General features: G+C 31.0%; 1 protein-coding gene across 1 annotated transcript in view; it reads left to right on the forward strand.

Annotated features, from left to right (window-relative positions):
• Positions 1 to 4,192: 4,192 nt before the first annotated feature.
• The window catches only part of LOC147065456 (neurobeachin-like protein 1), a 177,316-nt gene continuing 157,922 nt past the window's right edge, over positions 4,193 to 23,586 (forward strand). Inside the window, exons 1-10 of the mRNA XM_085957190.1 lie at positions 4,193 to 4,411; positions 5,921 to 6,118; positions 8,648 to 8,800; positions 11,308 to 11,506; positions 11,926 to 12,014; positions 14,750 to 14,833; positions 17,598 to 17,747; positions 20,184 to 20,552; positions 21,308 to 21,645; positions 22,816 to 22,966. Coding sequence (XP_085813316.1) covers positions 4,361 to 4,411; positions 5,921 to 6,118; positions 8,648 to 8,800; positions 11,308 to 11,506; positions 11,926 to 12,014; positions 14,750 to 14,833; positions 17,598 to 17,747; positions 20,184 to 20,552; positions 21,308 to 21,645; positions 22,816 to 22,966 — 1,782 coding nt within the window. The 5' untranslated portion in view covers positions 4,193 to 4,360. The remainder of the gene's footprint in view (positions 4,412 to 5,920; positions 6,119 to 8,647; positions 8,801 to 11,307; positions 11,507 to 11,925; positions 12,015 to 14,749; positions 14,834 to 17,597; positions 17,748 to 20,183; positions 20,553 to 21,307; positions 21,646 to 22,815; positions 22,967 to 23,586) is intronic.

The raw sequence follows: 23,586 nt of genomic DNA on the forward strand, positions 1-23,586 counted from the left end.
TACTTTTATATTAAATTATAGTACGATATTCAAAATTAGAGTATTTTGGGCGTACTATACCTATTTTATATCGTACATAGTACGCGGACCAAAATTATAGTACAAATACTATAATTATAGTACGGTTGGCAACACTGGGCAACATTGCCCACCTTTAGGGTTATCACTTTTGCAGTATATATATATATATATATATATATTTATAAGGCAATTTGTTTTAGTTACTTTTTGTTGTTTCTAGGATGAACAATACTGGAAGAGCCAATCCTCGTATTAAGAAACGAAATAGCAGACGCCAAATAGGTGCCTGAATGTACAAAAATTATTCAAAAGAAATGTTGGAAGTGGTAGTTGAGCTGGTTAAAAAGAAAACGATTACATCAAGAGATACAGAAAAACAGTTCAACATACCCAGAAGAACAATTTTAAATAGAGTCAACATGTGCCACGCAAAAGATGTTGGATGTCCGAAAAAACTCTTATTAGAAGAGGAGCGAAAGCTTGTTAAAGTTCTCATAACTGTTGCAGACTTTGGAAGTCCATTAACAAAACTGGACCTTAGGTTATTTTTTGACTATTTAAAGAAAAATTCACGTGAAGATATTTTTAAGGGGAAACCACCCGGAAAAGTTTGAGTTGCAAATTTTTTGACAAGACATGCTGCAGAACTAACTGTTAGATCTACGCAGAACATTAAAAAGGTTCGGGCTGAAAAAGAATTAGATGATTTAATGGGGTATTTTAATAATTTATAGGAAGTTTTAAAAAACATACCTTCAATTAATATAATGAATTTCGACGAAACAAACCTATCAGACTACCAGGGGCATCGAAATGTATATTTCGAAGAGGCGTTAAATACCCAGAAAGCATCGTTAATTCATCAAAAGTTTCCATATACATAATGTTCTCAGCTACAGCTAATGGTACATGCTTGCCAACTTATGTTGTGTACAAAGCTCAAAATTTGTACACATAATGGCTAAATGGTGGCCCATCTGATGCCTGATATAATTCTACTAAATCCGGGTGGTTTGACTCACTTGTATTTGAAGACTATTTCAAAATATTTATAGCAGCCGTTGGATGTAGCCTTCTTTGGACTTTTAAAAAAGGAGTGGAGGAAAATTTTGTTCCAATATAAAATAGAGAATCCGCAACAGACGTCTCTAAATAAAAAAACACTTTCCAAGATTACTAAAGAGTTTGAAAATATTTAGTTGAATGAAAGCAAGAATATAAAAAGTGACTTTAAATCAACTGGAATTTATCCATTCAATCCGCAGCCTGTTTTGAAGAAGATTCCTGAGTACCACGAAGAAGTGAATACATATGGGATTGATAAAACCTTGCTGGAATACCTGAAAGAAACAAAATCTCCGAAACCTATGGAGTTTAAACGTAAAAAAAATCGTTACTGAACCAGGAAAATCAATTAGTCTATCTGATATTATTCAACATTCCACCTACGAACCAAATCAAAATTCTACTGGTTTCGAAATGGAACAGTTTTTCGATGAACAATCTGGATTACCTACTGAGATAAAAGGAAACCTACTATCATCTCAAACGAAGTAATAAGAGCAGCGGTTCCCATAAACATCCTTTGCGAAAAGATAGGAACCATGATGCATATTACCACAATAAATCGTGGTCATGTTGAAGAAAGTCATACAGGCGTCAGCAGCTGCTCTAAAATACAAACACAAACTTTGTTTATTGTTGAGCGTGTTCAAGACCAAGTGAAAAGCAAACGTAAAACTAAACTAAATAAATTGACTGCCGATAGTTCGGATGAATCAACTGAAAATAATTTAAATGACTATTCTGTAATGGATTCGTCTTATGGTGAATTACAATTTTCTTCAGATGATGACCTAGAGGATATTTTTGAAAACAAACCCGAAGAAACTACCTGCTTAGACATGTCTGAAGAACCTGCTACTGATAAAAATAAAAGATATTACTGGAATTTGGCTTTAATTTTATGAATTATTCAATTCATTAGATTTGTATTTGCATTTTATGGGTATGTACCTACCTGTAATATATATTTTTTTATTCTGAACCATTATTTTCATGGTTATTTTCTTACTTCTTTATAAAAACAGCATTATGAATACTACTTTATCTACTGCATTGAAATATTAGAATTTATGAAAATTTAAGTCAAATGCTACACACCTTCGCCTATTCTCAACTTAAGTATGGAAACAATAAATATCTCTATTTTTCAAGACATAAAATCAAAATCACTCACAATGTGTATGTACGAGTACCTTAGCCAGATGAAACCAACGACACACAAATTTGAACAAAAATTGTGAGTAGGGAAAGTTGCAGCATTGCCCTTATAATAATATTAATTGCCTGTTTTTTTAAAGAGGTTTTAATTCTTATTTCTGTATTAATGTGTTTTTCTATCAATACTGTACACAGTGACAAATTCTCTATCTAAATCAACTTTAAGATACTTAATATTACCCTACTGATAGTCTATATACTGACGTCCCAATTTATTTTTTAGTTATTACTTATTATGTATGTTCTTTTTTATAAACTTTCTTGCCATTCTCTTATACTAGGTACCTGTTTTTTTCTCTTGTCTCATTTTTAACTTCTCCTGCTACTGTATTTTATGCGATTTTAAATAACAATACCTATTAATGGTTGGTTTAAATAATGCTTTATATGTGTCCATGTATTGTTGGGATTTGGGAACATCACTTATTCATGTATTTTATATTCACCTTAACTCTGATTGATTGACCTTAATATATATAAATCACTAAAGAGGATTTTTTAAAAACTTACCTAGCTAACTAGTAAATATATTTTTATTCCTTACCTAGATGTTATGTGATAATCCTGGATTAATGATAATATTTGTATGAAGAAATCCATAAAGGGGTTGGTAACATTACCCAAATATTTGTCCTACAAAGTATTGTTTATTATGCCTCAAACTTTATGGGATCGGTAAGTTGAGCCAGTTCTATATAATAGTTCATAAGGACGCAGTGTTGCCAACCGTACTATAATTATAGTATTTGTTCTATAATTTTGGTGAACGTACTATGTACGATATAAAATAGGTATTGTACGCCCAAAAAACTATAATTTTAAATATCGTACTATAATTTTCCTAAAAAAACGAGCTGACCATGAAAAATAGGGAACCTGCGGCCCGCGGCCCGCGGTGAAATATTTACACATTCTACTAAATTCTCCGTTATTTTTTTTTCTGAGAAACAAAAAACCTATACATTTTCAACAGATGACAACGCGTACTATATTTTATCCCCAAATACTATAATTTTGGAAGCTCTGTACTATAATTCGACTTTCAAAATATGGCAAGACTGTAAAGACGGAGTAATGCAGTGTTGCCATCTTTTTATATGCTGATTATAGTACAAAGGCGTAAAAAATATAGTATTTCGGAAAAATATATAGTACAGGAACATTTTTCGTCTTGAATCCTTTAAAATTATAGTATTTTGGTATATTTGGCGTAAAATTATAGTATTTTACATTTTTCGCGGAATCAAAATTATAGTATTGTACTATAATTATAGTACGGTTGGCATCACTGGAGTAATGACTAATATTCAATGTTCAGATCAATGGGCAATGTTGACAGAAATGGCTGATTATTTTGCCTGCTTCAAAAAACTTAAATATTTCCTAATATAATTGCTTGTATTGTATTTTAAACAGTTTTTCAAACTTATAATGATATTAGTGATCATTTTTAAATAAAAACGCCAGCGTTCCATTTTTTTTTGGTAAAAATCTACGAGTATATTAAAAAAGTGGGCAATGTTGGATGATTCGACGGTAATTATTAGACAGGTACCTATACAAATAATAATGAATAATACAAAAAATAAAGGTCGGCTATTTTATATTATTATTAAATCCATTAAAATAACTGAGAACTTTATTGTACCTATCCAAAGAGATTATACTCTTATTAGATAGGCATTGGATTGTATCCAATTAATACAATATATACCAACGCTGGTTAATTAAAATAAATTATCGACAAAAACAATATTTTTACTGTGTATCAATTATTATTATTTTAAAAAAGGAGGTGAAAAATCTTATATAATACAACAAATAATATTGTCTATTGAGTTTTTTAGTACTGGCCTAAAATATTTACTTTGGTTCGTATCTGTCAAATGTCAAAAATCTGCTTAGTGTACTTGTTGGTGTGTTTTTATTAGCTAAAGCTAATGTTTTGCCGTCCGATTTATTTAGTCATTATTTATTTATTATGTTAAGATAAAGCACGAGGCGTATTTAGAACATGTATCTCGTCATGATCCATGTATGATTCAAACTCTTCATCATGGAATCAAAAACGAATATTTACCATCTCTGGATTCAGTACACAACCCTGGTGAAAATATTTATTTTTTATTTCCTGAAAATCTTTGACTTTCTATCACACTATTTTATATTTTTCTATGGGATTTGTTTTTGCGTTGAGATTATCGTATTGTGCTAATAATAATATTTACCTTACGTATTTTTGTTATTGTAAATGTAACTAGTACTAAGCAATATTATCAGGTACCTACTTATACCTAGTCGACTACTACACGGTAAATAAATGTATGACTGTCGAAAATAGTGGCATTTCTCGGTCTGTACAAAAATAGTAAAATAAGTTTTACTAAAAGGGCTGTTTATTTTATTAGAACCAGCCAGAAAAGTTCACCTAAGCACTACATAAAGAGGCATAGTTTTATGGATACAGTTTTATTAATCTTAAACTGTGATAATAAGTAAGCATTTTATTCCACAAAGATAGATGCTTACAATTTTAGTAGTAATTATATTTTTAATCATATTATTACTTTATTACTTTTAGTAATTTTGAATAATTTACAGTAGAACCTCGATTATCAGAGCTAATAAGGGATAATGATAAATCCGGCCAATTAAAAACTCGTACATAAATTTGTTTTCATTACAAATTTTTCAAAATCATAAGATTTTCTTATAATTATAACAATATGAAACTATATTTCTAAATCTGGATAATCAAGGTTCCACGGTGGTATTATAATATGTAGGTAATACAAGCCTTACATAGTAGTGTAGTGACTGGCAATGTCTAACATAAACATACAATTTAATACTATTTAAGTATGTACCTACTAAAATTTACACTTAAGGCGAAGTCTTCACTGAGCCTTTTTTAAAGAGGCACCTAGCGGAAAAATACGAAGCTTGCAATTTGAGACATTTTTTTGATAATTTACAATTTCAACTGTATTAATGAATAAATATGTATCTGAAAACATTCGCAAATCGCAAGCTTCGTATTTTTCCGCTAGGTGCCTCTTTAAAAAAGGCTCAGTGAAGACTTCGCCTTAAAAGTACCTATTTTTCATTTTAATATTGTTTAATTATAACACTTTAATATGTAAATTGTGTTAAATTTAATGTTTCATAATTTCTTTACTGCATGTCCTGCAGTAGCACTATCAGTATCACCTTTGTGTTTCAGTATTAATTCCCCTCTCCTTGAAACCATTTGATGTTTCTTATTTGTGCGCGGTATTAGTCATTTAGATGTATTAATAATGCAAAAGGTTTTGATATGTGATGGTAGGAAGATTGTAAGTTATCTTAAATCCTATTGGGAAGAAGAAAAACGACTTAATGTCCTCATTCGGCGATTAAACAACGTTAATGAAAGTGTTACGCTGATCATAACGGTCAAAATAGCTAAAAACATCCCAACCCTTGGGAAACAGCCTTTCTACCTATTTAAAGAATTGCAAAATAATATCTTCCAAGCTTGGCAATACCCTCACAATACTTCGATAACAACACAAGCACCACGACAAAGCACTGAGTTAAACTTGTCGGTCTCTAATTGGACACACTTTTTTTACAGAATGATGAAAAGTACTTTTGGCAATTTATATCCGGCTTTGTGGACATCTGGGAGGCACAGGCAGGGGTAGATTTCTGCTCTGTGCCACTGTGGTCCGAAATCAAACCAGACAGCGTGCCTACATTGGCAAAGTTACCCGAAGAGCTTCTTGCGGCCATCGGAAAGTTTCTTTATATATCGAAAGAAAGTGTTCAAAAGGTAGGTTGGAACCCATCTTTTTCCATATTTTTTATACCTGAGCAATAGGCTTTGTTCACAAACGCATTTTACGCCTGTGATATAAAAGAAACTCTTTTTCTGAAGTTTCTTGTTAAAGCTGGATGTCCTTGGACCTGGATTTCACAATCTTGAAATCCCAGGATTGAAAATGTTGTACATATTGGACAGGATTACTTGTTGAATGATTTTTGTTAGAAATAGAATATTTTCTATACTAGAGAATCTTATAATTTTAAACCAAAAGAAATTGATAAGCTTCTGAATTAAAAATTTATTAGTATTATGAATCTATAATTTGTATTTAAATTCTTTTTCGTTTTTTTTTAACTTGTTTCCACCAGTTCCAGGATCCTGTGATTAAAATAACTTACTAATTACGATATTCGAGGTTTGCAATTCGTGGGGATCACCAAAGAAGTATGAAAATAAAATTTTGTCTTCATTACAATACAATACATAGAATTGAATTATGATAATAAATTATATTGCAATTCTTATGAGTCGATTTCAATTTTCAAAATATTTAAAACATGAAATCCCCTTTATTATTATAATGTAGATAGGTAATATACAATGTAGGTAGAAATAAAATCGGGTTATTGCAGATGCCGTATGTGTCATTAGATAATAATAAAAATGATAATAAATAATCTCTTCTAACCTTTATTTTTTTTAATCAATTATAAATATTTATATGAAATTAAGAATTGGTTCAAAACGAATAAATTGTTCTTATTGGTTTATGCTTTGTAGTATTCCATTTGAGCCCTTTTTTGCAATCCGGGATTCGCTTTTCGGCATCTTTAGTCACTCAGTGTGTATTTGTCGTTGGGTGGGGCTGTATCAAGGCTTAAATCTCGAATGTAGAGAAATATGGGATAAATTTAAATATGTTAAAGAATATGTTATTTTCAATTGTTACGTCTGGATCATAATATACATTTAAGTTTGACACATGAACTGACCATCATTAATTAATAATAAATCGAATCCGGCTTCAAAACCTTAGTCCAGTGTGGCTGGTTTTCACATTTCTATCTTATTAATCTGTTCTGTGGTTATCGTTTAAAATTCAAATATAATATCGTCACCGTTCAGGCAAAAGTCACCAACCCTGAAAATGGCAGTTTTGAGTTGAGTATGTCACCCGAAGCGTAAAATTATGTTCTTTAAGATGCAAAACTCACCACGGTACATTAGTTAGTAAAATTTTGCTTAAATTTTAATTATTTGTTTTTCACTAAATGACTTTCGGTAAAATATTAACAAGCAAAAGTCATTATAGGTGAATAGACATTATTGACTATATAAAAAAAAAATCCTTCGTTATAAATATACAAGCAAAAGTCACTATACTATGGATGGTGAGTTTTATTGATCCTTCTTTTGGCTAACGTTGTTCAGATTATTAACAAGCAAAAGTCACCAAACCATAATTGAGCTACCTTGCCTCCTTCAAAACCTTCCAGATGTTTTAATTAGCATCAAAAAGTAAAATTACTTTAAAGAAATTATTAAGAAGACATAAGAAAATAATTTAATGTAGATAAAACCTTAAAAACATTCAAATCTGATTTTTCCTGCATTTTCAAACTTTCAAATTGCGATATCTCAAAACTATGTTTTTAGGGTTGGTGACTTTTGCCTGAACGGTGACGAATAATATAATGATGACATCAAATAGAAAAAAAATATTTGTATATAGTATTCCTAATACCCTAACACCCACGGTGGCCGAAATGCCGAATGGTCGGAAAAAAAAAAAAAAAAAAAAAATTCCTAATATTTGGCAATGTTACGTCAGGTGACGCATGCATACAAAAAATGTCGGTAAATGTGCCGCAGAGGTGGACATGAGATTTTACAACTTTCTTTTTAGTCCAAACCAAACCTAACCTAACATAACCTAACCTAATCTAACCTAACCTACCCCAACCTAATATTACCTCAAATAATCTTAGTTTGTGATAATGGTGTATCAAATTGTATGAAAATTTCAAATTTTCAATTAACGATTATTGGATCGAAAAGCCGATGTGCCGACAGAAAAATGTATTTATTGTAATTGTCTACATGGAATAAACTGTTTTCGTAAAAAAAAAATTATAAAAGCTCGTGTCCACTTCTGCGGCACAATTACCAAAATGTCAAATTGGTTTAAATAGTTTTAATAGTGTAATGCTAGTCTTTCGTGTTTGCATAGATAATCAGTACTCAATATAATTTTGCTTGTTCAGACGTGAGTAAGCGATATTAAATATTATATTTAAGTACTTGATTTCTGTTTACAAAACATATTTATTTGACACCTGTCACTCATTATGCTCTTTATAATATTATAATAACATAAGTATGACTATGCATAGGGAAAACTTAATTTTGTATTTTAGTTGAAAGAATGTGTATGTATATTTTTTTAATCGAATTTTTTATGTTTGCACCAATCAATGCAATCACCAATGCAATCAATAATTAAACTGATGGATTCTTTTAAATCTTTATTTCCAGGAAACATCAATTGACCTGGGTGGCCTGAAACAAATCAATCTACTTCTTCGATGTCTTCTAATCATTTGTCGGAATTTTGATAACATTCCGTTCATAGCATCATGCGATTATGTGAGCCTTTCTGCGCCGATCGCTACAAAGTATATAGACAAAGTGAGTATCTTGTATTATTTCAGGTTGGGCCAACATTTTATAGTTAGTTTATTTTGTTTTCCAATGTATTTTACAATTATTGACATTAGGTACTGTTTGATTGATGAGAATTAAATGAATTTCCTTTTTTAAATTTCTTCTCATTTTATCTTAATCTTTTAATGTTATAGGTATGGTTGCCATGTTTCAAAGCCAAATCAAACACTCAACCAGCTTCAAAAGTGTTGCAATAATTATAAATAAAAAAACCTTCATTGTCTAATTTATAATATTATTAAATATGTGTTTTTTTTACTATTATAGTGATGTTTTAGGGCTATGGCCCATGTCCCCTGAATTTGTAGGGGTTCCATAAAGAAACTTTGAGCACTATTTCTTAAAATTACATTTTGATAAGTTGTGTTTTTTGGGTCTAGCAATACATTTAGCCGAGGGCCTCTTCAAGTGAAAATGCTACATCATAATATAAGTGTAAAATACATATTTTCTTTGAAAACTGTTTCGGAGTTTCGCCATTTACGTATTATCTCATTCGACGCGGATGACACGGCTGCCGTGTCCCCGTTAAGCGGCCGATCGATCCAATTAACATGTTATTTAAATACGGTAATTAAAAGGTCCGCAGCGATTGTGTTAACCAACATTGCAGTGCAGTAAACTGAATAAATTTTTATCATTATTGGGTCTACAATCCTGTGTGGATATTGGACAACTCCAAAATATTTCTCCATGCATGCCTATCCTGCAAGGCTATTCTAACATATCGCTTAACTCTAAAATCAATAAAAAAAAGTGATAAATATGTTGTATCGTATTCAGACAGATAATTATCCCGGAATGTTAACTGTCTGGCATGATGTTTTTTTACACAGCTGGCCGCTCATGACAGTGTTAACTGTTTTGGAGAGAGATATAGTACGACGACAATTACATTGAGAATTGAGATGTAGATGAGATGAATGGTAAGAGTCCGGACAAAAGGTCTAGATAGGGTTGTCAAGTCAGGACAATCTGGACAAACTATGACAAGCTAAGTCATAGGTAGATATTTTTTTTATATCATCATCATCATTATCATCAGCCTGAATCTATCCACTGCTGGATGAAGGCCTCTTCAAACTGCTTCCACTTCTCTCGGTCCTGTGCGTTGTGCTGCCACGTACTTCCGCAAAATTTTATCATTTTATCATTACATAGATCCATCGGCCTCTAGGTCTACCTTGCGGATGTTTTGTACCTCTTGGATACCACTGGATGACTATTTGTCCAACGATTGTCTTTTCTTTGAGCTATGTGTCCAACCCATCTCCATTTGATGCCTTTAATGAACACTATTACATCGCAAACCCTTGTCTGCTTCCTTATCATCCTACTCATTCCTCTTTTTGTCCTTTCGCGTTATGCCCAGCATGCACCTCTCCATACCACGTTGTGCTACTGTCTCTGGATCCCTCTTTTACTTAGGGTCCATGTTTCATACGCATATGTGATTACGGACGTGATGGGATGATTTTTTTTATATAAAGGGTGTTTTTTTTAGAGGTATAGAACTTTGAAATGGAATAAAACAAAGATGACTTTTTATATTGACATGAAATTTACTTTATTCGAAAGATGCTCTTCTGGCATTATAATTTAAATATGACTTCTGGCATATGACCGCCACGGCTTGCTCGGACGTAGTCTAATCTGGAGGTCCAATTTTCGATGACTTTTTCCAACATTTGTGGCCGTATATCGGCAATAACGCGGCGAATGTTGTCCTCCAAGTGGTCAATCGTTTCGGACTTATCGGCGTAGACTAGCGACTTCACATATCCTCACAGAAAATAGTCAAGCGGCGTTAAATCGCACGATCTTGGAGGCCAATTCACGGGTCCGAAACGTGAAACTATGCGGTTACCAAACGTTTCCTTCAATAAATCAATTGTGGCACGAGCTGTGTGACATGTTGCGCCGTCTTGTTGAAACCACAGCTCCTGCACACCATGGTTGTTCAATTGATGAACGAAAAGTCAGTAATCATGGCTCTATAGCGGTCACCATTGACTGTAACGTTTTGGCCAGCATCGTTTTTAAAGAAGTACGGACCAATTATTCCACCAGCCCATAAAGCACACCAAACAGTCAATTTTTCTGGATGTAACGGTGTCTCAACATACACCTGAGGATTATCATCACTCCGAATACGGCAGTTTTGTTTATTGACGTATCCATTCAACCAAAAGTAAGCTTCATCGCTAAACAAAATTTGCTTATGAAAATTGGGATCAACGGCAATCTTGTTTTAAAATAAATTTTCACAATTTGGAAGCGTTGTTCAGGCGTCAGTCTATTCATGTTGAAATGCCAAACCAAACTAAACATAAATCACTTAACAGCTGACAAAATGGCCGCCAATTAAAAAAGTGCTGCCAGCTTAAAGTTCTATACCTCTAAAAAAAACACCCGTTAGTTAACATTTTATTCGGACTCATTTTAATGTGGTTTTTCTTTCATTTATTCAGGTTTTAGACTCTACTGAGAAATCAGATGCTGAAACAGAAGGAATATTATTGATAATAACGTCATTCTGTCACTTGCTGGAAGCATTATATGATCCATACTTGACATGGCGTAATTATCTTAATAACCAAATCGCTGATTTTTCAAAACTCGTTTATAAACCGGCTCTTTTACACGTCGAAGTTGTCCCATTCATTTATGGTAGGTACTTAGTGACATAATCAATGTATTTATCAATATTTGTTTAATATGTTGACAAACTTAATATATTGTAAGCATGTTATGCAGTACAAAGAAATTTTTGTTTATTGGTGTGACATTAATTTACTCTTATTATATTTGAACTTTGACCAGATTATTCAACATAAAAATATTGCTTTGTTAAGAAATAAAAATCATTTCTAGGGTTGATGCAAAAATGAGATTTTAATAAGTTGACAAATTGTTACATACATAATAATATTATGTATAAGATTTTTTAAAAATACATATATCTTATTTGTAAAATAATTTAGTTACTAAAACGATAATGATTGAGTTTTAATGTTAAACACAATGTACTGTATAATGCGTTGATATAAAATATTATTTATTATATTATTAATATTGTTACTTTTCAGATTGTTTTCAATCTACGCTGATAGAAAAATATCCCGATTTATGTGTAGAACTCTTAAATGTTCTCGGAGCAACAATATCAGGCGCTCAGGTATTTATTTTAGCGATAGTTTATAGACGTATTATGATTGTTTATTATCGATTCGGAAGAAAAAATTAATTTCTATTTGTATGTTAATATTATAAAGTAATGTTTGTAAAAATATTAATTATTAGGTATCACTTGAATAATATAATCTCCTTATACTAAACATGTTGCTGACTAACAAAACTAATGCAACTCTAAATATATTATTATATGAGGCATATAATATTATCCAGTCATTCAATAAAATAGATAACATAGAATAAAATTATTGAATTTTGTTTTATTATGTATCGTGTTTGTAGTAAAATTTCTTTATAGAAAGACTACATTTATACGTATTGCAATATGTTCAAAAGATACATGATATCATATGTAATGAAAACTGAACACAATAATTGGACTTTGTTATGAATTTCTATAGATCAAGCAATGTTTTCACGAAACTGAATTATAAGGTAACCATAGACCAAAGCAAAACTTTCTCTGCCACTGTGAATGTTTAAAATGACAGCGGTGAAGCATTTAAAGTATATTCATATATTCCACACATAATATAATTATTATAGGTGGACAATAACAGAAGTTACAAAGTTTTTGCGGGTTTATGTAAAAGTTTTGCGTGAAAACTCCGGGTGACCGAGTGTTAATTAATTAGCATTATGTGGTAGAATTTTGATTGGCAAAAATGATAATATTTAAATATGCTCTGGCATCGGGGAGAATGGATGAGCTTCGTAGAACAATAAAATTCTTCAATAGAATTGCAGAAAGGATCTGAATAACGGACCGTCATTCAGAGGTGATATGACAGCGGGTCTCAGTTAAAGTATCCATACAATTTCTATTTTATATAATTTATCACACGAAGGCGACAAAAACATTAGGAAGATAAACCAAATTTAATATTAGAAGAATATAATATTATGAATGTTTTTATTGAAATAATTTACATACCTATGTTTCTCAATTTTTTTTCCTATGAATAAATATGGTGAAAATAATTTCTTTATTCGATAAAGTAAATTTAACATTTTGTATGGCTGTGTTGGGAAAAATGCTTCGGTGTGAGAATTTTGTTGCCGCACCAAATGCGAAATTTTTACTAAATGTTTTATTTTGGTCTATGGTATCCTTTAATTTCCATTTAAATTTTTTCTTTTTTGAAATACATACCCACACAAATTGTGCAATACTGATCCAATCTTTTTCTCAAAGGATCATGGATCTACATTTTTGTCTGTTTAGTTTTGTATTGATTAATTTAACGGATTTAATAGCAGTTCATATCACATTTTTACAGATATTCCGCTTGATCTTAAATTGCATACTTAACGCTTTCCAATTGTTTTATTATATATTATATGGCATGTAAATTTTGCGACTATGAATGCAAAATTTTATATTTTATTCCATTTGTGTATAAAATATAATAATATAAAGTAATTTTATTTGAAAGTATTAAATACATACATAGTGATAGTCTTATCTATACAAAGACAACATTACGAAGGATTATAAATGTTTTGTAGGATTATTGCATATGAGTTTTTAAAATCTTATACTTACCATTGAAAGCTATATTTTTCCTTCACAGCACAAAAAAAATGACAAAACTGCGTCGAAACATTTATTTAAAATATTGTTTTTATTTTGCTTGTCTGGGAAAATTTTAGCTTTTCATAATAATTATCATCTCATGTATTCAAATTTGTTACTGTGCTTTTGTATATTGGATACTCATGAACTTCGAAATTTTAAATATTTCCAAATACACAAAATATGTAAATTTTTTTGATAGAAGTATCTTATTCATCAATGCCTACATGTGTATTGTCATTTTATTACCTTACACTTTAGCAGTTACACAGTATGATTTATTGTCCATCCAATGAACCAGCACGGTATATTACTGTCATGCTCTATCATTAATAAGAATACTGATAAAGATAACCGAGAGTTGAAATATTACATTTATTTCCTGAACTATATAATATAGAACAATATAATATAATATAGAGTATATTATACTCTGTTTATACTGGCAATCAAGATTATAGAAATTTAGTTTTGTTTTGTCCCTTATTCTATTCACGATAATGGCTAAGGCTGTTTAATACTGTCAAGATTCGATAAATATACTGTAGCTACAAGTAAATTTGTTTATTATTCACACAACAATGAAAATATGTATATAAATACCAGTGGCGAAGACGCGGTTCTAAGTGTTTATTAAACGATATTCATAAAAATAATTTAAACCTGTAATGTAATCACTACGATTGGTCCGAATTAATTTATTATTTCATTCTTACTTATGTAATGAATTTATAATTGAATTTGAATATTATGAAATTATTGGATTAGTGATTGTAACTAATATTCGAGTATTTCTATACAAAAATAATATTTAACGTCTTGTTTGTATTGTTATTCGTTTCGATTACTTCTGCCGAACAGGCAATCTTCGTCACTGACATATATACGCTGTTTATGGGTTGTTTAAGATTGACAATATGTTGTGGCATCACATTTTCTATTCCAGTTAGTCTTTCTAATTCAACTTAAGATTACACATTTTAAATTAACCTCTCCAAATCCATTTCTGATACATTTACTACTACATTACTACATTTATCATTACAATAGCAAATTGTCTAATACGCTTTTAACATAATTCACCGATGTAAGTAGATGAACCTAACTCTTGCCACTAATGGTGATGTGGGCTGTTATTTCAGAGTATATTGTCTGTGACAAATAATTCAGTAAATGTGGTAGATGCGAATCACACCAGAGCTGGTGATGCTAGCCATGAGAATGGGGTGAGTGTGAGGTTGAACATGTCGAGTTGATGCATTTTGGGGAATGATTTTCGTGTCATACATTATTTGAACATTTAACATTGCCGTGTGCTTGATTATATCCATCCGGACCCCAGACGTCATGTGTCCCACTTACAGAAACCATCACTTTCAGTAGCGGCAATAAACCAAATCTTGCAGATGATTTCTTTCGTAATTCGCTAATTTGTAATATCTTACTTCCAATATTAGCTTTTGAATTTTTTGACTACTGTTATCTTAATGATAATTTTTTTTTTCATTTTACCTCCAAACAATATGCTTTAACCAAAGGCACCTGAGACTAAAATCCGAACAACATGACCACTAAAATATTTTAGCTATTTAAATTCATTCTGGTGTTCTCAAAACTGTTCTTATTTAAACATAATATGTCATCCAATCAGTTCTTGGAAGAAGAATAACGGGTATCACATACAATAATAGTTTAATCTCCAAAATTGTTGTGTAAAATAACTGTATAGGTTAGCTATTTTCATTACTATTAGAGTATTGGATGATTTTTTTTACCATAACTAAAAATTCTGATGTTAAATAGATATAATTTCCAAAACCCAAATTTTGTCAGAAACGACACTACCTCTGTGGTCCAGACATGATTATGTAACTGCTTGCATACAATTTTATGCTTGAAATAATGTTTTATTAGAATGCTTGTAATGAAGAGTGATTGAAAATTTGTATTGATATCTTAATAGTGTTACATTTTATGCTTTCTTAACAGTCAATATATAGCAAAAAATAAATAATATAATGAACGTGTTTCCAAATATTTCTTTATGATTAGTATATAATATTATAAGTTCTAAAGAACAATGCATGCTATGTATTCCTGTATTATTTAATATATTATTATATCATAGTCTGCATTAACGGTTTTTCTTATTGTTTATAGTTCTTTATTTTGTGTATCATAATATGTATTACTTTTTTTTATTCTATTTAATATGAATGTTTGGGTGTGGTTTGAATGATTGCTTTACGATATTATGCTAGTATATTTGCATTCCAGCGCTTTTCTATAAACATACAAATAATTAAATTCCTAATATTTGAATACTATTTAACCATATAAAAACTTGTAGAAAAATATTACAATTTAAATAAATTCTCAATAATAACATGTTATTACAATATTCGAATCCTGTAATAAAGATTTTTTTAAAATTTTTTTTTGTAATATTTTTAATGAACTGTTTCTATTATCTAAATCATCAATTCCATTCTAAAATGGAGCATATGAACACATACCTACAGTATTTTCTAGTTTTATTTTACGAGAATTAGTTCATAGCCATTTGCTCATGCCTTGTATCCAAATATGTACCCATATCGATTGAATAAAAATAACAAGGAGCGCAGTGCACTAATCTTTGCTGCACTATGGGTGGCACGGTCTCTATAGATAAAAGTGTTATCTTTGATTTAATATGTTATTATACATTACCTGTTCTAATGTTATTCAAACCGTCTCTTCTGCATGGTTTTCGTTTGCATGAGCCTCATTTTATATATATTTTTATTGCTTACTATAATTTATTACTAAAATTGGTAGCTGGGAAAATATGCCATTATCTTCAAGTGTTCATTCTAAAGTTGTTATTATTATGTTTCGTTAGAACAAGATAAATAGAGGTATCTAATTGTAGGTGCAAGAAAAATATAATGATACAGCATTTTATGATTTTGATTTACTGTTTCATAAATAAAAAAAAGTGTTCTTGGAGAAAATTTTTTTTTTAGTCTCATTATCATAATCCGATTTAATACCTGATATAATATGAGACAATTATTAATAAAGTTGATAATGATGATAATTATTAATTATTAAAAAATCGATACTTTTGCTTCAATATAAGTCCTGTATCAATATTTTTGCTTCAATACTATTGTTCTCGCGTATTGCAGTCAAATTGTTCCAATTTGTGGTACTAGCAAATATCGATAGTCATTTTTTTAATATAACACTGTCTTTCAATATAACATCTCTTATGAGTTTTCAAAATACTTTAAAAGATTATCGTAGATTTAAAGAAGTTTGTTGTTAACTAGTAACAAGCTTTTTTCCTAGTTATTTTTGTAGTGAATTAACTATTAATTCAAAGTATGTATTATATTATTCTTTGTTTATATCGTAATTAAATAATTAGTCACAGAGAATCTTGTCGAGTTAAATTAACTAACATTACTTCAACTTATTACTCACTTTAATATTGATTTGTATTGTTCACATAAGCAAACTTCACCAGATGAAAAGTTTTTCAATATTAGCCAGTAAAGGAGTAAAAATCCCATTCACAAATTAAAAATCTCAATTTTCGCACACTTTTAGAGCTTCGTAATAATATATGGTGTTACGTGGTGCGTAACCTGCCCACCCCGCAAATCTTGCAACACTATCCATTCTTGATATACAAGTGAAACTCTATTAGTGTGCCAAATTGCAACTTGCTACTTTATTTTAGTTATGAAAGTTCTTCCTTTACTGGTCATTATTATATTGATTTTTTCAATACCATGAATGGCCAAATGATAAACTAGCATGATGTATAATTAATCTATCATTAACTTGTTGTCGACGATACCAGTTAAAACTTGTATGACTAATTTTCCTTTTAACTTTTTCCCCAGCTTAAAGTTACGAATTAAAATACATATGTATCCAGAAAAATTGATTTAAACTATGTAAAAATAATTATTTTTAATACAGCTGTTTGTTTTTTAGCATAATGCTCTACGATCTGTGTGTCCTGCAACCGTGTGTCTGGTCATTAAAATCATATCAATTGTTGGCATCGAAAGGAGTGTACGACAAAAAGCTTTAAACTGTTTTATTGTCATGGTTCAAGTTCTTTACAAATCTACACCAGAACAGGTAAATTAATCTAAAATACTTATCTATTATAAGGATTATCATGTAGATAATATTGTTGCCAGTGCAAGTGGTAAATTATAAATTCAGGCACTCTCCTTGGTTTGCCTTTGATGGACTCTACAATTTTTTGCTCATAGCCTGCAGGGATGATGACAATCTGGAAACACTTGTGGTATTTGGTCGAGTCAAAGATCGGCGAGCACGACGAAAGGGGTCCCTCCAGATAGACAAATCAAATCAAGACTGCCTCAAGTTTTCCCGGCTCCTGAGCCCCATACGTTGCTATTTATCTTTTTCAACAGACTGTGCGCTGCTAATATCTCCAAATATTCTGAATTACTATTTGGAACTCAAATTATATATATGCACCTACTTACCTATATTATATCATTTTCGTCTAGTAAACACTTTGAATGCTAAACAATGATATGTATTTATATTTTTTTTCCATAATAACAGCTAGAAATGCTAACAACGAACGGTGTTGACACCATAATACTTGAAGTAGTAAATTATTTTGTGAACTTCCTATTGCGACATTATCAAACGACTTTTTAGTTTGTTTCTTCTGAACATTTAATTGCTTTTTTAACATTTTTTTTGAGGGCTAGATGATTTATTTATTGGAAATTAAAGTTACTTACAGATGGGAAAATCCATGTAGGTACAGTAAAAACGAAACAATAATGCGGTCGGTCGATAGTGTATGTGCGTATGGGGAGCCATGATAAATGCCTGGCAGCCGATGACCGCGTATTTGTACGTATACTTATATATACAATCGACGAACCGCATTATTGTTTCGTTTTTACTGTAGAATCTTGTCAGATTCTTTTGGCAGTGCAGGCGACACATTTATTTGTTGGTATCTTTACTTTTAAATGCCACTAACCATTCCAAAGTGATTTCGTCGTGGCCGTAATACCAGAAGAATCTTTCCTCTATGTACCGCATTATAAATCTTCTAATTGTTAATAAATCAGTAAAATTGATTACAAGTGGGCAGTGTAGTGAGCTATTAGTGTTATCAAACTTTGAGTGGAAATACTCTGAAATGAGTTGCATTTTTTATTACTAGTGTTGTTGTTATTTATTAGACTCCAGCAAGCAATGTGTTCAAATATAATATTCTGATGTCACACAATCAATAAAAATGAAGGGTGTTAAATAATATCATAATTTTTTAAACAACAGTATAAATGGTAGCATTTCTCACTGGGAATTCGTAAAATATCATAGCAGCTAAAGGGTTTTAACCATTAGCTTGTTTGGATATGTGGAAACATTTCCATTTTTAACAGATAACAAAGACCTTCAGAATTTCAGTTTAATAAACACTTAATTTTTTAATATAATTATTGTATTAATTAGCGTAATATTTTTTATTAAATATACATTATTTTGAAAGGTCTACGTCCACTTATTGACAGAATTTGAAAATACCCCAGATAGTATGATAATTAATTGTTAAATATGGTACTTGGGTCAATGGCCAACCGGTAACATGTCTGCTTATAAAGTCACGGGTCTCGAGTTTGAATCCCAGGTCTTGCAAATTCACATGTTAGTTTTTCAATTTCTGTTTGGAGCCAGAGCATGTACTTAATAAGCTGAGACCCGAAAACCCCACTTTGTGTGTCCGCCCGCAAATCCCACTAGGTCCAATATTTTTCTAATAGTTATGTTATTGTTTGGGATATAATTAGAGTTCTTTGTGTGTCATAATATTAATTATGACCACGTTATAAAAAAAAATGACTTATTGTGTCAAAATTATCTTTTCCTGTATAATTTTGTTGATAATATTGATGATTCACAGTCCATATTTATGTGGTTGGTGTCATTGTTCTTTCTTTATCCATGTAACCAAACATTGTTTTATGAAGATTGTAAAAACTGATAAACGTATGGTTGAACACTGCGAACAAATTATACAATTGTTTGTAAATTTTACCCCCAAATAAATGTGTGGAACACAATACATATCCATACCTACTAATACTGCTATAATATTAAATATAGTTTGGATAATTTACATCTTAAAAATTTACGAGCTTTAATCCAGATTACTTTAACACCTCAGAAACATGTCTAAATATTAGAAAAACCATTTTTGAAAAATATAGGTACTGAGCGGGGAACTTGAACCTGCATACATTGGATTTTGGTCGATGTGCTTTACCAATTCAGCACTGTCTACCATAGTAATTATGACGAAATTTACTAATAATTACTATTCATCCGGGGTGGTATTTAAAGTTACATGAATATTGGCGATCATCACTGATTTTGAATCAATGTATTTTACTATAATTTCTAGATGACGTTAGGATTTACAAATTTTAGTTTTAACCCACTTGCACTTGCTAATTAATTTTTATTGTTTATTTGTTTGCCAGTATAAATGTACTATGCTTTATGTTTTTTTGTTTCCAGCGCCAAATCGAGCTGTCATTAATCCTTGAAATGTATACAGACAGCATAAAAAAAGTCATTTCGGGGACCTCAGTCAAAAGTGATACTAGTTTTAAGTTAGCCGACAATAGTCTCAAATCTCCAAATAGTATTAAAGAAGATATGAATTTATATAAAGAAAAAGAAGAAAAGGAAGGTGCGATAGATGATGATAATAGAGGAAGTGATGCAATTTACAATGCTGATGAATTGTCATACATGTTGTGCTCTGCCTTAGTCACCATTAGAAAATTATTAGAGGATTTTGAATCCAGTAGATCGGCAATATGTCAATTGATGGTTGACCTAAATTATGTAAATATTTTGGTTTCGCTACCTGATAAAGTTATGGTAAGTAACTCATTAAATTTATATTATTGTGTTCATTCTTTATTTCCCTGTGCAAAAGAAAATACTCTTCCGAAAAGTAGTGATTTTGGACTTATCGCTTTTTCCCTTTCACACACAGATATATTTATTTGGAAAACAGCAATATGATATAATATCATTGATTGGCCAATGCGCCACAATACAGAGCAAATGTAAAAGTATGCAATAGTTATAAATCGTAAAGTAGAGAACATTGTAGACTAAGAAATTCATTCATTAATTTTTTTCAAATTTGAAAAAAATATTTTTCTTTCTACCTGTCAATCAAAAATTTCTCTTTCATATTCAGGTGTAAAGGGGATCTATACATATGAGGACTCAAACTCCAAACTGATCAAAAAGTACAATAATATGTTGTATTTTTAATATGTAGGTATTTGATCCTCATCATTGTAAGAACTCAATGGATTGGGCGAATAGCTAACAACTATTCCTCTTATAAAGTCTGTTAATATAACATCTACTATGTGGAGGCCTGTCTACCAAAAATATATTACAAATACTTTAATTATGGTACGGTTGGCAACATTCCGCGAATCACTAATGAGTCAAATATGTTTGCGAATAGTTCAACCACATACCACTTGAAAACCTTTAGCGTACCCCTAAGGGTATACGCCCCACAGTTTGGGTATGCCATAAAAGATTTGATTAGCAGATTTTCAGTGTAGGTATGAAGTATTAAGGATATTGTTGCAGTTGTATTTTGTTTTTAGGAAATGAATTTAGATAAGCAGTCATTAGGAATAGAATGTGTGAAAACAATCACCCGGTTACTCGCATACTCGAGAATGGTGAAAAAGAAAATGTCAGCCAAATATGAATACGACATGATTGTCAGTAAATGGCTGTGTGTGGATGTACCTTCCCGTGATCTTTTGCAAGAGTTCATTCACATGGCCATGGATGGAAAGAAGGAGAATGAGGAAGACGCTGTCCTGTGTAATCCGGAGGTGGTCATCGTGCTGATAAAGAGTCTTCATATAATGAAGGAAGATGATCAAACATGGTTGGCGCAAAAGATTTCATGGTTATGCACTAAAAATTTACGAAGGTACCTACATTAATTTGTTTCGACCGAGATGCATAGTAGAATGTTACAAATCACTGAACACTAATAATATTAGACCTCTCTGTCTGTCAGGTGATTACGGTTAACGTTGGAGTTAATATCGTAAACTGATGTGCGCACACAACAGATAATTTGCAAACTGATAACTGTCACATTTTAACCGGAAATTAAATAAATGTTTTCAATCTTGTTTACTCGTTTCCGACAAAGGAACAATGTTTTGAGTCTCAATTATATATCGTCGTTGTTTTGTAAAAAGGGCGAATTAACCAAAATGCTACTTTACAGGAGGAGGATTTTTAACTTTTGACATGTATTTGTTTTTTACCTGTAGATGATTATAAATATCTAACAAGTTTATAATAAAGCTTAGAAAGAATACTGTCATTATAATAGGTATTATTATATAATATTTTAAAAGGCCTAATATGTCATATTTGCTTTTTATTTCGTAATTTAAATTAATTCAATTTTAGTCGATTCTCGTTTTTAAGTACTTTCCTATGGAGATAAAAATTCGCCGTTTTTACACAACAAAGCTAGTGGGGTACACATTGTGTTTTCATTAAAATCTCGATTTCGCCAAAATGGTTGATTCGCCCTTTTTACAAAACACCGACGATATGCAAATGAGACTAAATATTAAATAATTATGTCTTTTTGATTATTATCAATATTGTTCTTTCGTAAACAGACGCCATCTTATTATGATATATGAATATTTTGCTATGTCAATAAAAAATATAGGTATGCATAGCATACTGTAGGCATATCACGATGCATCTACAATTAAAGTACCTATGATGATAATGTAACTATTAGATTATTTAGAGTTTATATATATTAATATAATAATCGTTCAATTTATATTGTACAACTTTCATATTTTTACGATTGTATGTCAATTAAAAACTATTTGAATAACCATCGGACAATAGAAATATGAAAAATGACAATTCTGATTGCAGAACATGACGTTGCCTCACTAACTCTCCAATTTCGCAGCTGTCATTCTATTTTGATCTATGCATGGCATTATGGCGTTACTTCGATTTAATGTAACTTGACATTCTATGTATCTTAGTTTCTTGTTTTGTTGATGTATTTTTATTTTTAAAAAGGTGATTAACGAAGCTGGGTTTTTTTTTTCAGCAAATGGCTGGCATGTCAAAATGGTGCCATATTAGCGATTTGCGATATCCTTTCAAATCACGACAAGACTGTTAGCAAGCCGGGGATTACGTTAATAAACCTAATGGATACTTTGGCTTGCACTTCCATCACCTCGCAAGAATTAAAACAAGTGAGAAACAAACACTTTTTTATAATTTATAACATCTGAAACTAAAATTTAATACATAATTAAGGTATACTCGAAGAGTTTAAACTTTTTATTGGTCGTTACTTAACATCCTTCTCCACATAATGATTGTGATACTTTATTCAGAGACCCTCATTTCTACTTCACTTGTGGTTTATGTATCTATTTATGTATTGGTGTATTTGGCTTTTTGAAGTGCTTTTAATTTCACTTATGGTAATCATAATGAAACATGCACATTCAGAGGACATATTGATTTTGTCTGCGAATGTGATATTTTGAATTTCAATTAGCATAGCTAATAAGTAAGTAAAGCTCGGCTGGAGCGCTTTTGGCCGCCTGAATAATGTCTTCAAAGGTGACCTCCCACTGTGCCTAAAGTGCAAAGTGTTCAAGCAGTGTGTGCTTCCCGTAATCACATATGCGTGTGGAACATGGACCCTAAGTAAAAGAGTGATCCAGAAACTTAGAGTAGCACAATGTGGTATGGAGAGATGCATGCTGGGCATAACGCGAATACAAAAAGAGGAATAAGTGGACAAGGAAACAGGGTTTGCGATGTAATAGAGTTTGCTAATAACCTCAAATAGAAATGGGCTGGA

Source organism: Rhyacophila brunnea, unplaced genomic scaffold (genome assembly GCF_057557595.1).
Source record: "Rhyacophila brunnea isolate RB1 unplaced genomic scaffold, BYU_Rbru_1.0 scaffold_6, whole genome shotgun sequence".
Taxonomy (NCBI): Eukaryota; Metazoa; Arthropoda; class Insecta; order Trichoptera; family Rhyacophilidae; genus Rhyacophila; species Rhyacophila brunnea.